Below are 14,883 nucleotides of genomic sequence, written 5' to 3'. Positions count from 1 at the left end.
GGAGGGTTGGTGTGAACTTGATGGGCTGAATGGCCTGCTTTCACACTGAGATTTTATGCTCGTCTCACTGTACCAATGCTGGCTTTTTGAAAGGGCAAAACAATAAAATCCCCCTTACCCCTGCTCAGCTGCTGTAATTCTGTAATTATTTTTTGCAAATAACAAATGCAAGCCATCGGGCCAGGTTTTCACAGAGTCGTGGAAACTCCGTAGGACCTGGATCTGGCTATTCCACATCCCTCATTTCACAGGCAGGGAGTGTAAATGGGGCTTGAGTCACACAAGAGAACCTGAACTCAGTGGAGCTACTTAAAACACCACACGGAGTTAAAATAGCCTTTACATTCACCATGGGAGTTATAAACTATTAAAGGAGACATAAATGCTCTTGAAGGATGGATAGAGCCTAAATCTGACATGTTGTTAAGTTATTTAAATCACTGACCCTTTAAAATTGAGAAAGAAAAGGCTGCCTGTGTCAGCGAGGGTCTTAACAAAAATCTCCTCTGGAAATTATAATCCTCTTTGGTCTCGTCACCTCAAGCGCGATCATTAGGTCATTATTACTGGCTCGGAGAAAGTGAGGACTGCAGATGCTGGAGATCAGAGCTGAAAAATATGTTGCTGGAAAAGCGCAGCAGGTCAGGCAGCAAAGGAGCAGGAGAATTGATGTTTTGGGCATAAGCCCTTCTTCAGGAATTCACACTCTCCCATCCATTTACACACAGTCACACATGCATACACTGAAGAAGGGCTTATGCCCGAAATGTCGATTCTCCTGCTCCTTTGATGCTGCCTGACCTGCTGCGCTTTTCCAGCAACACATTATTACTGGCTGGCTGCTTCCTAGAAACTGTGCTTATCTCAGTTGATGATGCTAAATTTATAAACACGGTTATCAATTATTTATTTATTTATGGATTGTGTATATTGCTGGAAGAACTGCATCCATCCCTAACTGTTCTTGAAAGGTTAGTACTGAGCTGCCTTCCTGAATCACTACAGTCCGTGTGGAGTTGGCAGATCCATGGTGCTATCAGATAAGGAGTTTCAGGACTTTAAACCCACTCTAGTGAAGGAATAGCAACACAATTCCAATTTAGAATGATGTCTAGCTTTGGAGGGGAACCTGAAAGTACTTGGAGGGGCCTTAGCAATCAATGATGTAATATTATGAATATAAGCCTGCTTATCCCATAGAGTTTAAGTACTCAAGAGAATTTATGAGATTTGAATGTGTTTACATGAGTGTAGACTTTTGCTTCATTTCACTCCAACATGGCTCCTGAGGTCAACCAGTGATGAATATTGGCTGAGCTGGCATGGAGGGTAAAGGGTAAAGGGTACGGGGGTGACTGGCCATGATTTGACATTAAGTAGACACACATTTGGGAGTGAATGAAGGCATGAGTTGACATAGAGACTATGAGTAGCTATTTGGGTTCAGATAGGTGGCAGGGGTTGGCATGAATTGACAGGAATAGTCCATGGGGAATGGATGAAGGATGAGGGTTGCATGACTTGACAAAACAACTGGAACAAAGTCCTGGACAACTAAGGCAAGCATTTTAATCTGCCCAGCTCAACACATAGTCCCTGTAGTCACCTCCTATCTGTGTCTGGGGATGATCAGCCTCAGACTAATGACCAGTTCAGTTCCAACATTGATTTAGCTTCATGATGGATTGGCCAACCAATGCCTGAGTTCATTCATTTGACTTACTTTCAAGTGAAGAATGTGACAGAGACCCACAGGTCCAGCATCTATCACTTACCTGCAATTAAGTGACCATCTGACATTGTTCTATAGCACTTGCCAAAGGAATTGAGCAATTCACAAACAAGAAAGCAAACTCCATGCCCCCACCCCCAACGAAAAGAGACTTGTATTTCTGCAACACCTTTCACGACCTTCAGATGTGCAGCACCTCCTCACTGTCGAAATTTGAATCTAGAGTAATAGAGGGTATGGAAAAAAGAGCTTAGAAAGAGGCAATTAGGTTTTAAGTGAAGCAGGGTTTTACTTCTGACATTTGGTGATCTATGACCAATTGACGATTTGGTTAAGGACAATGAGGTAAGGCATTGGCTTCTTTGGGCATGTCAGAATTGCCAAAGAGTAAAAAAAAACACACACACATCCCACCCAAACACATGCAAGCGCACACACTCACATCCCACCCCAACACACATACAAACAAACACACTCACACATCCCATGCCAACACACGCTCACACACCCCAAAACAAATACAAACACACACTCTCACATCCCACCCCAACACATCCCGACACATATACATACAAACACACACACACACACACAATTGTGCTTTTAACTTAAACTCGAGGGACTGATGACTGTACCAGGGGCAAGTGAAAAGGATCAGTGAGTGAGTGTGTGAGTGTGAATGGGTATGTGAGTGAATGCATGAGTGAGTGTATGTAAATGGATGGGAGAGTGTGAATGAATGTGTGTTTATGTGAATGAGTGAGAGTATGTGAGTGTACATGAGTGTGTATGTGCAGGTGTGTGTAGTGAGTGAATACATATGTGAGTGTGTGAGGGAGACTGTGTATGTTAATGTGGGTAGGATGTGTGTATGAGAGGGGGAGAGTATATGTAACAATTTATGTGTGAGGGTGAGAATGTGTGAGTTTCTGAGTGTGAGTGAGTTTCGGAGGGTGCCTATGTGTGTGAATGTGTCAATATGTGTATGTGTGCGCGCGTGTGTGTTTATGGGTGTGAAGTTATTTATGTGGAAAACAAATAGAAGCAGGACTAACTGTTATTCGCAAACTGGTTGAAAGTGTAGCTGAAGCTCACCTCATTGCTTCCCACAGAGCGGTCAGTTAACCCAGTGAAGGAGTCAGGAATAACAAAAGGGACAAATAGAAAATTGATCAATTAACTCTGAAGAAATTCACTTTATCTCACTCTTTAACAAACCACAGGGTTGCATAAATAACTCTGGAGTCACACATTGGATGTCTTCTGTTTCACCCAACTTCCAATCATGAAAGGAAACTAAGCACACACACATACACCTCTGTGTCTTAATTTAACTAAATTCACCTAATGACATTAGCACTTCTAAATTCTGACATTGGAACTGTTAGTTTTACTTTCCTGTTCATTCTAGTCACACCTTGCTGTTTTGCTAGGTAGCACCAATGGTTTGATTAACCATCTTCTACTGGGGACAAGTGGTATCTGCCCCCTGCCAAACAATAATTACTCTGTAGCAGGCAGTGTGAGCGGTCTTCCTGAACGACTTCAGGCAGTCTATAGGTTGCAAATTGGCTCTGTTCTGGAGTCCGTTCACAGGTTGTTTTGTACACAAGTCGAAACACAATGCTGTTTGTAAGTACATGGAAATATTCGTATAGTGGGTCTTCATAATTAACCACTGTGTGAGATCACATTTGTAAATACAAACAATCATAAGTCCCAGGTTTGTAAATCAGGGAGCCCCAGTACATTCCTTGGGGTGTAAGAACACCCACAGCGCTGTTGTTAGGAAGAGAGATCCACAATTTTTACTCAGCAACACTGGGGGAATGGCGATATATTTCCAAGTCAGGATGGTGAGTGGTTTGGAGGGGAACTTGCAGGTGGTGGTGTCTCCATGTACCTGCAGACCTCATCCCTCCAAGTGGTAGAGCTTGTGGTTTTGAAAAGGTGCTGTCAAAGGAAGTTTGGTGAGTTGCTGCAGTGACTTTTATAGATGGTACACTCTGCAGCCACTGACCATCAGTGGTGGAATACAGAAGGTGGTAAATGAAGTGTCAATCAGACAGTTGCATTGTCCTGAAATGAGCCTGAGTGCGTTTGATGCTACATCCATCCAGACAAGTTTTCCCTGTATGGGATGATGATGGGAAAAGACAACACAATGTGCTTAGAAATCTGAATTCATAGTCAGAGTCACACAGCATGGAAACAGATCCTTTGGTCCAATCAGTCTGCGCTGATCATGCTCCCAAACTGAATAAGTCCCATTTGTCTGTGTTTGACCTATATCAAGTGGACTAATAATCTCCAGGAATGGTGTCAAGCTTCTTGAGTGTTGTTGGAGCTGCACCCACTCAGGCAAGTGGGGAGTATTCCAGCACACTCCTGACTTGGTCCTTATCGATGGTGGACAGGCTTTGGACATTCAAGAAATGAGTTACTTGCTGCAGGATTCCTAGCTTATGAACTGCTCTTGCAACCATTGTACTTATATGGCTGGTCCAGGTGACAGTCAATGGTAATCTCCCAGAATGTTGTGAGATTCATAGAGTCATCAAGACTTACAGCACAGAAACAGATCCTTCTTTCCAACTTGTCCATGCCAACCAGATATCCTAACCTAATATAGTCCCATTTGCCAGCACTTGGCCCAAAGCCCCCAGTGATTGTAATGACTTTGAATGTCAAGGGGTGATGCTTAGATTCTCTCTTTCATGGGGATGGTCATTTTCTGGCATTTGCAGATCACAAATGTTACTTATCACCCCAAACCTGGATACTGTCTGAACCTTGCTGCCTTTGAACAGGATCTGAGAATGGTGCTGAACATCACGTAATAATCAGTGAACATCCCCCTCCTGACCTTATAATTGGAGGGGGTGGAAGGTCATTGATGAAGCAGCTGAAAGTGATTGGGCTGAGGACCTCCGAGGAGCTCCTGCAGAGATGGCCTGGAGCAGAGAGATGACTGGCCTCCAACAACCTCGACCATCGTCCTTTGTGTCAGGAATGACTCCAATCACGGGAGAGCTTTCCCTCTGCTTCCCATTGGCTGCCGATTTGGTAGGGCTGCACGATGCCACACTCGGTCAGATGTCAAGGACAGTAAACTCTCACATCACCTGAACGATGTTACTGCAATCCCACCATCCTAGAACAATTACTGCATCATCAAATGGCAGGTTCCACTACTGTGGGTGTGGACAGACTGAACCAGATTCAACATTTTGAAATAAGACATTAATTCAAAATCATCTTGAGTTTGACAGTGAAATGGCGAAATGCTACATGACACCATTGTTTTTAAAACAGCTCCAGCTCTGTTAGAGTCAAATTCTTTCCTGCAGAACAATTAACCTCGTGGGCCCGTATGTTCCCAGTCACATCGAGAAAAGAGCTGATGCTCTGAACTGCTATTTTCTGATGAGGGCAGTGATGCCTCACTTTGCCCGATCTGTTCGATTGTTGGCAATCTGGTCTTCCATAAGATATAGGAGCAGAAATTAGGCCATTCAGCCCATCAAGTCTGCTCCACCCATTCCTCCAAGCCACCTACCAGATTCATTCTTCCCATTGACCAACCAGGTCATACCCTCTGTCTGTCTCCACCCATCCCCACTTCACAATCGTGCCCCCGCCATCCCCTTTATCTGCAGATTCCAACCCCCACCCACCCGAGTCCTGAATGTGAGAAATGAAGCTCACTCAATTCAATAATTTCAGTCCGAGACAAGATCTGAAGCAGAAGAATTGTTTATTACACTCTTGCAAGAGAGGGGTGTGGTGTCTGCTGTTTACAAAGGCAGTCACATACATACACACACACACACCAAATTTAACGAGTACTTAATATTTATGTATTCTATTTCTCTTCCCTTCTCCCATTGCTCCTCCCCTGTTTACATCTGTTTCTAATCTAAACCCGGCTGTTTATCTCTGAACTCATCCGGCCTTCTCTGTGACAAAATGTTTATCTCTGGCCTCACAAGGCTGTTTGACCACCTCCCTCTGTGGTCTTATTGTTATTTATCCTTCTTCACTGCCATCTGCTTCCTTGCTTGCCAAAGCAATATTTCCTTTTATTCTTTATTTACACAGAGCCTTATAACCTCTTGATGGTGGTCTTTTTTTGTTTTTGCTGAAGCAGGAGACAGATGCTTGTAACTGTTAGTACAGGCATATCTAGCTTAACCTACACCCCCTCCCCTCACAGCACCTTATCTATTTGTCTGTAACATCTACCATTGTTTGCAGGCACATTTCATTCTTGTATGCACATTTTAGCTAATACAGAAACAATTATATATTTCCTTTATATAGTTTTCATTCTTGTTGGCTCAGCTCTTGGCTGAAACAATTATACACTGGTGTGAGTTCATTTACCTTGCATAAGCAATTATTGTTGCAGAAGTAATACTGCTTTATCTATATCCCACATGAAGAAGGGTTATGTCCGAAACGATGACTTCTCTACCTCCTGATGCTATCTGGATCGCTGTGTTCTTCCAGCCTCCCGCCTGCCTGCCATTCAATCATGGCTGATAAGTTTCTCAACCCCAATCTACCTCTTTCTCCACATAATAGTGCAGTGAAGAAGGCATATGGCGTACTGGCTTTTATTGGTAGAGGAATTGAGTTCCGGAGTCCTGAGGTCATGCTGCAGTTGTATAAGACTCTGGTGCGGCCGCATCTGGAATATTGTGTGCAGTTTTGGTCGCCATACTATAGGAAGGATGTGGAGGCACTGGAACGGGTGCAGAGGAAGTTTACCAGGATGTTGCCTGGTATGGTAGGAAGATCCTATGAAGAAAGGCTGAGGCACTTGGGGTTGTTTTCTTTGGAGAAAAGAAGGTTTAGGGGTGACTTGATAGAGGTGTACAAGATGATTAGGGGGTTAGATAGGGTTGACAGTGAGAACCTTTTTCCACGTATGGAGTCAGCTATTACAAGGGGGCACAGCTTTAAATTAAGGGGGGGTAGATATAGGACTGATGTTAGGGGTAGGTTCTTCACTCAGCGAGTCGTAAGTTCATGGAATGCCCTGCCAGTAGCAGTGGTGGACTCTCCCTCTTTATGGGTATTTAAGCGGGCATTGGATAGGTATATGGAGGATAGTGGGTTAGTGTAGGTTAGGTGGGCTTGGATCGGCGCAACATCGAGGGCCGAAGGGCCTGTACTGTGCTGTATTCTTCTATGTTCTATAATCCTTGATCCCCATGACACTTAAGAACCTATCGTCGTTTGCTGTGAGCCTGAGGAATGTAGCGAGATGTTCGTGAAAAGTGAGTACAGCAGTCAAGTCCAAAGATGTGCAGGTTAGGTGGATTGGCCTTGCAAAATTGCCCACAGTGTTCAGGGATATGTAGGTTAGGTGTATTAGTCATGGGAAATGCAGGGTTACAGGGATGAAGTAGGGGGAAAGGTCTGGATGGGATGCTCTTCGGACGGTTGGTGTGGACTTGTTGGGCCTGTTTCCACACTGTAGGGTTTCTATGCAATTCTATGAAAGTCTGGACCTGTCCTGACATAAGCTGGTACAAAGGATCCAGAGCAGAGGTCACACAGTACCATGGGTGCTGAGAGCAATTTTTCAACATGTTCCTCATGAGTGTTACTGGTGGTCCCAACGCTCTCTGCACAAGATCCTGTGAATCTGCTGGGAAGACAGACACATCCAGACCAGCGTCCTCGAACAGGCCAACATTCCCAAGCATTGAGGCACTGAACCCCTCTCCCTGCTTTTATCGGCAGCGATGGGGCTGGGCATCTTGCCCATATGAGTGACATGAGGCTTCCCAAGCAGGTCCTCTGCTCCCAGCTCTGAGACGGTAGGTGAGCCCAGGTGGACAGAGGTAAGAGTCAATTATATTGCACATATAACATTGTGGATATGGAGTCACCTGTAGGCCAGACTGTATAAGATACCCTTTCCCGAAGTTACACTGGTGAGCCAGATGGGATGATCCCTTCATCATCAGCATACTGTTATGTTATTTATTGTTAAATCCCAGCTGCTGCTGTGGGAAGGATTCAAACCCACACCCTACATCATGAGCCTGAGTTTCTAGATTCACGAACAGTGACATTACCACATGTCACGGTCTCTCCTGTGGTGAGTTCAGATGGAGCCCGACTTAAGTGGCAGTGTTCTTCATCGTTGATGTTACCCCCTGCAGCCTGCCATCTTCACTGGACATTGGCATACACAATATTCGCAGCAACTTACATTCATATGGCACCTTCAAGGTAGAGAGAAACATCCTGAAGATGTAATCATGAATACCACATCCAATGGAAAGACTGGATAGATAACGTCTATGATATGAAATTGCTGTATGGAAGGTGTGTTTTCGTTAGGTTGTTAAGAAGGCAGGTTGATGCTCCTGCTGCTCACTAAACAAGGTTCCCTTCTGAGCGAGAGGGCAGCCTGTACACATGGCAGGTGCAATGCTGCTCCTTCATCTGGTTCATACCATTTCAAAAATCTTTTGGAAACACCGGTGGGATTTGAACTCATTACCCCAACAAATTAGTCTGTGCTTCTGGATCATCATCCAGGAGTGGCTCAGTGATTTAGCACTGCTGCCTCACTGCTCCAAGGACCCGGGTTTGATTCCAGTCATGAGGGACTGTCTGTGTGGAGTTTGTAGGTTCTCCCTGCTTCTGTGTAGATTTCCTCCAGGTGCTCTGTTTTATGCCCACTATCCAAAGATGTGCGGATTAAGTAGACTGGTCCCATAGTGACCAGAAAAGTTCAGGCTTGGTAGATTGGCCATGGGAATTGCAGGGTTATAGGGATTGGGGAGGGGTAGATCTGGGTTGGATGCTCTTTGGAGATTGAGGAGCTGAATGGCCTGCTTCCACACAATAGGGTTCTACGATTATTGTAACCTTCAGGGTAAACTATCATGAATTTTCTCTGTCTAATATGAGGGGCGACCAATGGTCCTCTGGGGCTGTGGTAATTTACATTTACCATATCTCAATGACCTTAAATTCTTTTTATTCTTTCATGGCATGTGAGCGAACACCAGTATTTACCATCCATCCTTATAATTACCACATCACTGTGGGCCTGGAGTCACATGTAGGACAGCTACATGTTTCCTTCAGAGGATTTTGGTGAACCAGGTGGATTTTTCAGACAATCAACAACAGTCATTGTAGAATCCGAGAATCCCAGCTGTGTGGAAGCAGGCCATTTGGCCCATCAGTTCCACATCAATTGTCCAAAAGGCATCCCACACAGACCCATTCCCCCTATTCTATCCCTGTAACCATGCATATCCCATGGCCAACCCATCTAACCTGTACATCTTTGGATTGTAGGAGGAAACCCAGAGGAAATCCATATAAACACAGGGAGAATGGGCAAACTCCACACACACGGTTGCTCGGAATCAAATCCAGGTTCCCAACGCTGTGCTAACCGTTGAGCCACCGTGCCACCCGTTGATCCTGAGTGGGATTCCATGCAACGTTAATTGGATCTATGAATGGTTCAGGAATGCTTCCTGAAGAAGGGCTTATGCCCGAAACGTCGATTCTCCTGCTCCTTGGATGCTGCCTGACCTGCTGCGCTTTTCCAGCAACACAATTTCAGCTCTGATCTCCAGCAGCTGCAGTCCTCACTTTCTCCTCTATGAATGGTTTGTCTAGAATAATACCATTGGTTCCCTTTGCACTTGGAAACAGCCACTTAGTGAAGTCCCCTGAACTCTGCCCCCTTGGCACCGCCTTGCCCAAATAGCCATCCTTCCTGGGTCAGCCTGGACAGGGACAGTCAAGAGGCGATTACACGGAGATGTGCATCACAGTCACATTCAATCCAATCCTCTGATATCGCTCACAGCAAGACTCACTCGAAGGCAGTCAGGAATGGGAACCCTGACTGACTTTCACTACCCTGCACTGTCCTGTCCTGCCCTGGAACTGTCAGATCTATTGTTGTGCAAGTAACTGCTGAGCACTTCATCAGAAACAGCAAGGCACCATTGAAGAAGCAATTTAAAATGTTTCTGTGAGACAAAGTACAATACTAATGAAAAGCATGTTTCACTTTCCCTTAAAAAAAAGTCCTTGCTGATTTTAATTAACCAATAGCATTAGAGTCATAGAGATGTACAGCACAGAAACAGACCTTTCAGTCCAACTCGTCCATGTTGACCAGATACCCTAAATAAATCAAATTACATTTGCTAGCATTTGGCCCGTATCCCTCTAAACCCTTCCTATGCATATACCCATCCAGATGCCTTTTAAATGCTGTTATTGTACCAGCCTCCACCACTTCCTCTGGCAGCTCATTCCATACACGTACCACCCTCTGTGTGAAAAAGTTGCCCTTTAGGTCCCTTTTAAATCTTTCCCCTCTCACCTATGAAGTCTAGTTTGGACTCCCCCAACCAGGGAAAAGACATTTTCTATGTACTCTATCCATGCCCCTCATGATTTTATAAACGTCTATTAGGTTACCCCTCAGCCTCCAACACTCAGCCCCAGCCTTTTCAGCCTCTCCCCATACCTCAAACCCTCCAATCCTGGCATCATTTCTTAACCCTTTCAAGTCTCCCATAACTGGGAGACCTACCCAATGCACGCTGTATTCCACAAGTGGCCAACCCAATGTCCTGTACAGCTGCAACATGACCTCCCAAATGCACTGACCAAAGCATTAGTTGAAGAGGGAGGAGGCATACATGCAACAAAATGGTAGACCTTTTGGGAAAAATGACCTCTTTTTAAGATGTAACATGATACTTTAACTTGATATTGAATGGTGCAGATTCCAGAGCAGGCAGATCTGTACCTTTAAGACAAGTTGACATCATGACATGTGACAATCCAGACACCTTTCACCTGCAGTCAATCCCTGCATAACTGCATAACTGATTTATGAAATCAGTTATGTGTGTGTATATGCACACACACACATTAAATCAGAACCAGACTCTGTGTTTGGGCCAGTGATATCACATAAACAGTTAGCGTTGTAAATAAATTTCAGGATACCTGATTCAACAAAAATATAACTCTCTATGGTACATGTGAAGCAGTCTAACATGTAATGAACTCAAACCAGCATTGCGACTCACCACAGACTCCACTGCCTTGTAAGGTATCGTGCTTGATGAGGCTCTGCAGTACCAGCACAAGGTGTCCCCACAGAAGCGCAGAATGGTTATAGGACAGAAGGATGTCATTCATGCCATCATGACTGCTGGTCCTTCTGCAAGAGTAACTCACCCAGCAGCACTCCCCTCATACCTATCTACCCTTTCAGACACAAGGAGCAGTTCTTTCTGTTATACCTCTAATTAAGAATAAAGTTGTTTTAACTGGAACAACTTTGTACATTCCTAATGGATATTGGAATGCCAGTTCCATTGGTGGAACAGGAAGTTCACTCTGCAGTGCTACCCAATGGCCACCAAGGCATACTACAACAATTGAGGATTTCAGTGATGGGAGCCATCTGGTGGTGAGGATCAAGTTATGTTATAATGGCATAGCTTCAATTTTTATTGATGGCATTCAGTAAGACACAAATATCAAACATTTGTTTATAAACAAGGAGAGGAAAGTTGAAACTAATTTAAAAAACAAAATTAACATCACTGGTTTATTTACCCAGTGGAAACTCTATTTGTTTTGTTGACAATTCCAGACCTGGGCAATTTCCTGTCACAATCAATGTCCAAAATTCAGTGCTGTCCCCTGGTTCTGATGGTGGGGAGGAAGAGGCTGGGAGACCCGGGCAGGGGTATCTGTGGTATTAGGTGCTTGCAGATGTCACCTTGCTGAAATAATGATCTCCACAGCTGCCTGTTATCGAATACACTGTATCAGATGCTGCCATAAATCCTCCTACCTATTCCAGTCTCAGGTCCATTGAGAAAACATGATGAAGGATAAGCCACCACTAACTCTCAGCAGACAAGGCTTGTATCTTTAGTAACATTAAGTAGTTAATTACATACTTGAAACTGCAAACATATTAGTTTGACAAAGGGACATTCTCATTATTACTGAATTGAAGTAGGTAAGAAACAAGTGCATGCTGGAGGAGACTGGGCGCGATTGATGGCTACCAAACTGCTCCTGATATTTCAGCCAATGGCTGTACTATCTTTCAAATGGGTGGAACTTCAGCTTAGCTTCTAGATTAACCCTCACGTAGCCATTTGCTTAAGGGTATTGATAAGATGTGATCTGCTGTCGAGATAATGTAGATATCAATTACCTTTGTGCCTTGGGAGAACTGATATTAAAATTAAACAAAGAACTGTAGATGTTGGAGATCTGAAACAAATAAAATAGAAATTGCTGGAGAAACTCAGCAGAACCAGCAGCATATGTGGAGGGAAAACTGAGTTAACGTTTTGAGTCCAGACACCAGAAAACTGGAAAAAACTGCTGAAAACTGCAATGCAAAGGGAGTTGGGGGTGCCAAACAATCTATCTTAAACAGGAAAGAGAATTTAACCATCTCTCTTCATGACTCAATGCTCTGTCCCCTACTGTCAACAGTCTAGCTGTTTATCATTGATGAGAAATACCTCTTTAACCAAGCAACCATTCAAATCTCTCAGTTGTTAGAGCAGGACAGAAGCTGCAAATCTTGAAGTGAGTAAGTCACCTTCTGCCTCTCCAAAGACATTGTTGTATGACAGAGTAGGGTGGGAAATCAAGCTATGCTATTTCCAGAGTGATCACAACAGTAAATCTTTTATAAAAGTATTCAACTTTCCTAACTTGCCTGTCTTTTAAACCCTGTGCTGATACCAGGCAAATCTTTGCAAACACCCCTCACCAGATCTTATTCTAACAGTTCTTATATCTCAATGCCTAGTTCTGTCTAAGTATTCTCTGATCTGTATGTCCTTGTTTGCTATGATCTGCCTGTACTGCTTGCAAAACAAAGGTTTTCACTGTACTTAGGCACGCATCACTACAATAAATCAAATCAAAGTTTGACAGAAAGCACCGACCAGGTTTCCAAACTGAACAAGAACACTTATTAGAAATAAAGAGATTCTAGCTACAGGTAAACAATTGTGAACTTGTTACATATACCTATACTCGCTAAAACTCTAACATTTACAACAACTTTCCCCAACACACATATACAGACAGACTGAGACAGACACAATAATATTGGGTGTTGTGGCTGGAGATAAAGAAATGGAAAGGCAGTTGTAGAGTCATAGGGTCATAGTTCAAAGGTCTCCATTCATAGAGTTCCCTGAGGTGATCTTTTTAGGTTGGTCAGAACTTGCTGCTCTTCGATCTTCCTTCTCCAGATACTTTTGCTTCTGGTAGTAGACCCCATCGACCACCCCCTAAGAAAAAGAACAGGAAATGATATCACCACAGGAAATGACATCATCAACCCAAAGAAACCCAAACATATAAATAGAAAGCAGGAATTATCAGCAGTGCTTTGCCTGAGGTCGACTGAAGATGTTACCTAGTACGGTGACGAAACATCTGGAAATGAACCTTGCAGCTCAGTGAGCAAACCTACATCCAGAACCTCAACCTGAGCTACAAATCTTCTCAAAACTTACTAATATTATTGCTTGTTTGCAGGAGACACAGAACAACTGCTGTACAGATTATAAAGACTCTGACTCATCGGTTAAAAGTCATATCTTACAGCGACTGATGAGGGGAAATAGATTGGCTTTCCTCAGGTTGTGATATTTTTATTGCAGAGAAAAGGACACCACTTCCCCTTTCTGGAGGTTCCATACTTCTGACCAAACGTTCACCATTAGCTGCACAGATACCTGGGAGCCAATCACAGCGTCGCTGGCAGGAAGAAGGAACTTGTCATCGAGAACTGGTCATCATTTCACAGACCAATCAGGTACTTGTTACCAGGACAAATCTCATTCTCATACTCAATTCCTCTGATTGGTCAATAGTAGGAGCTCTTTGTCACTTCTGACTATGAGAGCTGACTTAAATAGTCAGCCTTGGGCCTTGCACTCAATCAAGGTCGTAGGAGGGTGAAAATGTCTCAGTAGTGAATTGACGTTATTTACAAGAATTGGTCCTGATGGTTTCAAGCTTCCTGAATGTTTTTGGAGCTGCACAGATCCAGGAAAGTCAGGGGTATTCATGTGTAAAAAATTGCTTTGTACACAAACAGCAGGACAAATCCAACCTGACCAATGACCATGCCCTCAGCCTATCCCCAATCATCAGTAACGTGATGGAAGGTGTCACCAACAGTGCTATAGAGCAGCGGTTCACAATAATCAGCTTATTGAAACTTAGTTCAAGTTTCACCAGGGTCACTCAGTTCCTGACCATATTGTAGCCTTGGTCCAAACATGGATAAAAGAGCTGAATTCCAGAGGAGAGGCGAGAGTGACTTCCCTCAACATCAAGGCTGCATTTAGCTGTGTGCACAAAGAAAACCAGGAGTCAATGGGAATCAGGATGACCTCTCTCCACTGGTTAAAGTCATACCTGAAACTCAGGAAGATGGTCGTGTTGTTGGAGGTCAGTTATCTCAACTCCGGGATATTTTGGCAGGATTTCCTCAGGGTAGTTTCCTCAGGCCCAACCATCTTCAGCTGCTCCATTAATGATCTTCCCTCCATCATAAGGTCCGAAGTGGGGATGTTCGCTGATGATTGCACAATGTTCCGCACCATCTGCAACTCCTCAGATACTGAAGCAGTCTATGTCCAAATGCAGCAAGATCTGGATGATATCCAGACTTGGGCTGTCAAGTAACAAGAAACATTGTGAAGCAATGATCAGTGCCATCAAGACACATTATAACCGAACATTCAATAGTATCACTGAATCCTGACTGTTAAGATTCTGAGGCTTCGTATTGACAAGAAACTGAACTGAACTGGACCTATAAATACAGTGGCTACAAGAGTAGGTGAGAGACTAGGAATATTGCAGCAAGTAACTCACCTTCTGACTCCCCAAATTTAGTCCACCATCTACAAGACACAAGTCAGGAGTGTGATGGAATACCCCTCACTTGCCTGGATGGGTGCAGCTCCATCACCACTCAGGAAGCTTGACACCATCCAGGATAAAGCAGTCCACTGAATTGGCACTATATTCCCCAAACATCCACTTCCTCCACAATCGACTCTCAGTATGTACTATCTGCA

General features: G+C 43.9%; 1 protein-coding gene across 1 annotated transcript in view; it reads right to left on the bottom strand.

Annotated features, from left to right (window-relative positions):
• The window catches only part of robo2 (roundabout, axon guidance receptor, homolog 2 (Drosophila)), a 1,634,458-nt gene extending 1,623,505 nt beyond the window's left edge, over window positions 1–10,953 (bottom strand). Inside the window, exon 1 of the mRNA XM_072585780.1 lies at window positions 10,831–10,953. Coding sequence (XP_072441881.1) covers window positions 10,831–10,938 — 108 coding nt within the window. The 5' untranslated portion in view covers window positions 10,939–10,953. The remainder of the gene's footprint in view (window positions 1–10,830) is intronic.
• Between the last annotated feature and the right edge of the window lie 3,930 nt (window positions 10,954–14,883).

The sequence above is a fragment of the Chiloscyllium punctatum genome, chromosome 15 (genome assembly GCF_047496795.1).
Source record: "Chiloscyllium punctatum isolate Juve2018m chromosome 15, sChiPun1.3, whole genome shotgun sequence".
NCBI classification, from domain to species: Eukaryota; Metazoa; Chordata; class Chondrichthyes; order Orectolobiformes; family Hemiscylliidae; genus Chiloscyllium; species Chiloscyllium punctatum.
The sequence above is the reverse complement of the archived record's forward strand: the minus strand, read 5'-3'. Positions and strand labels throughout refer to the sequence as shown.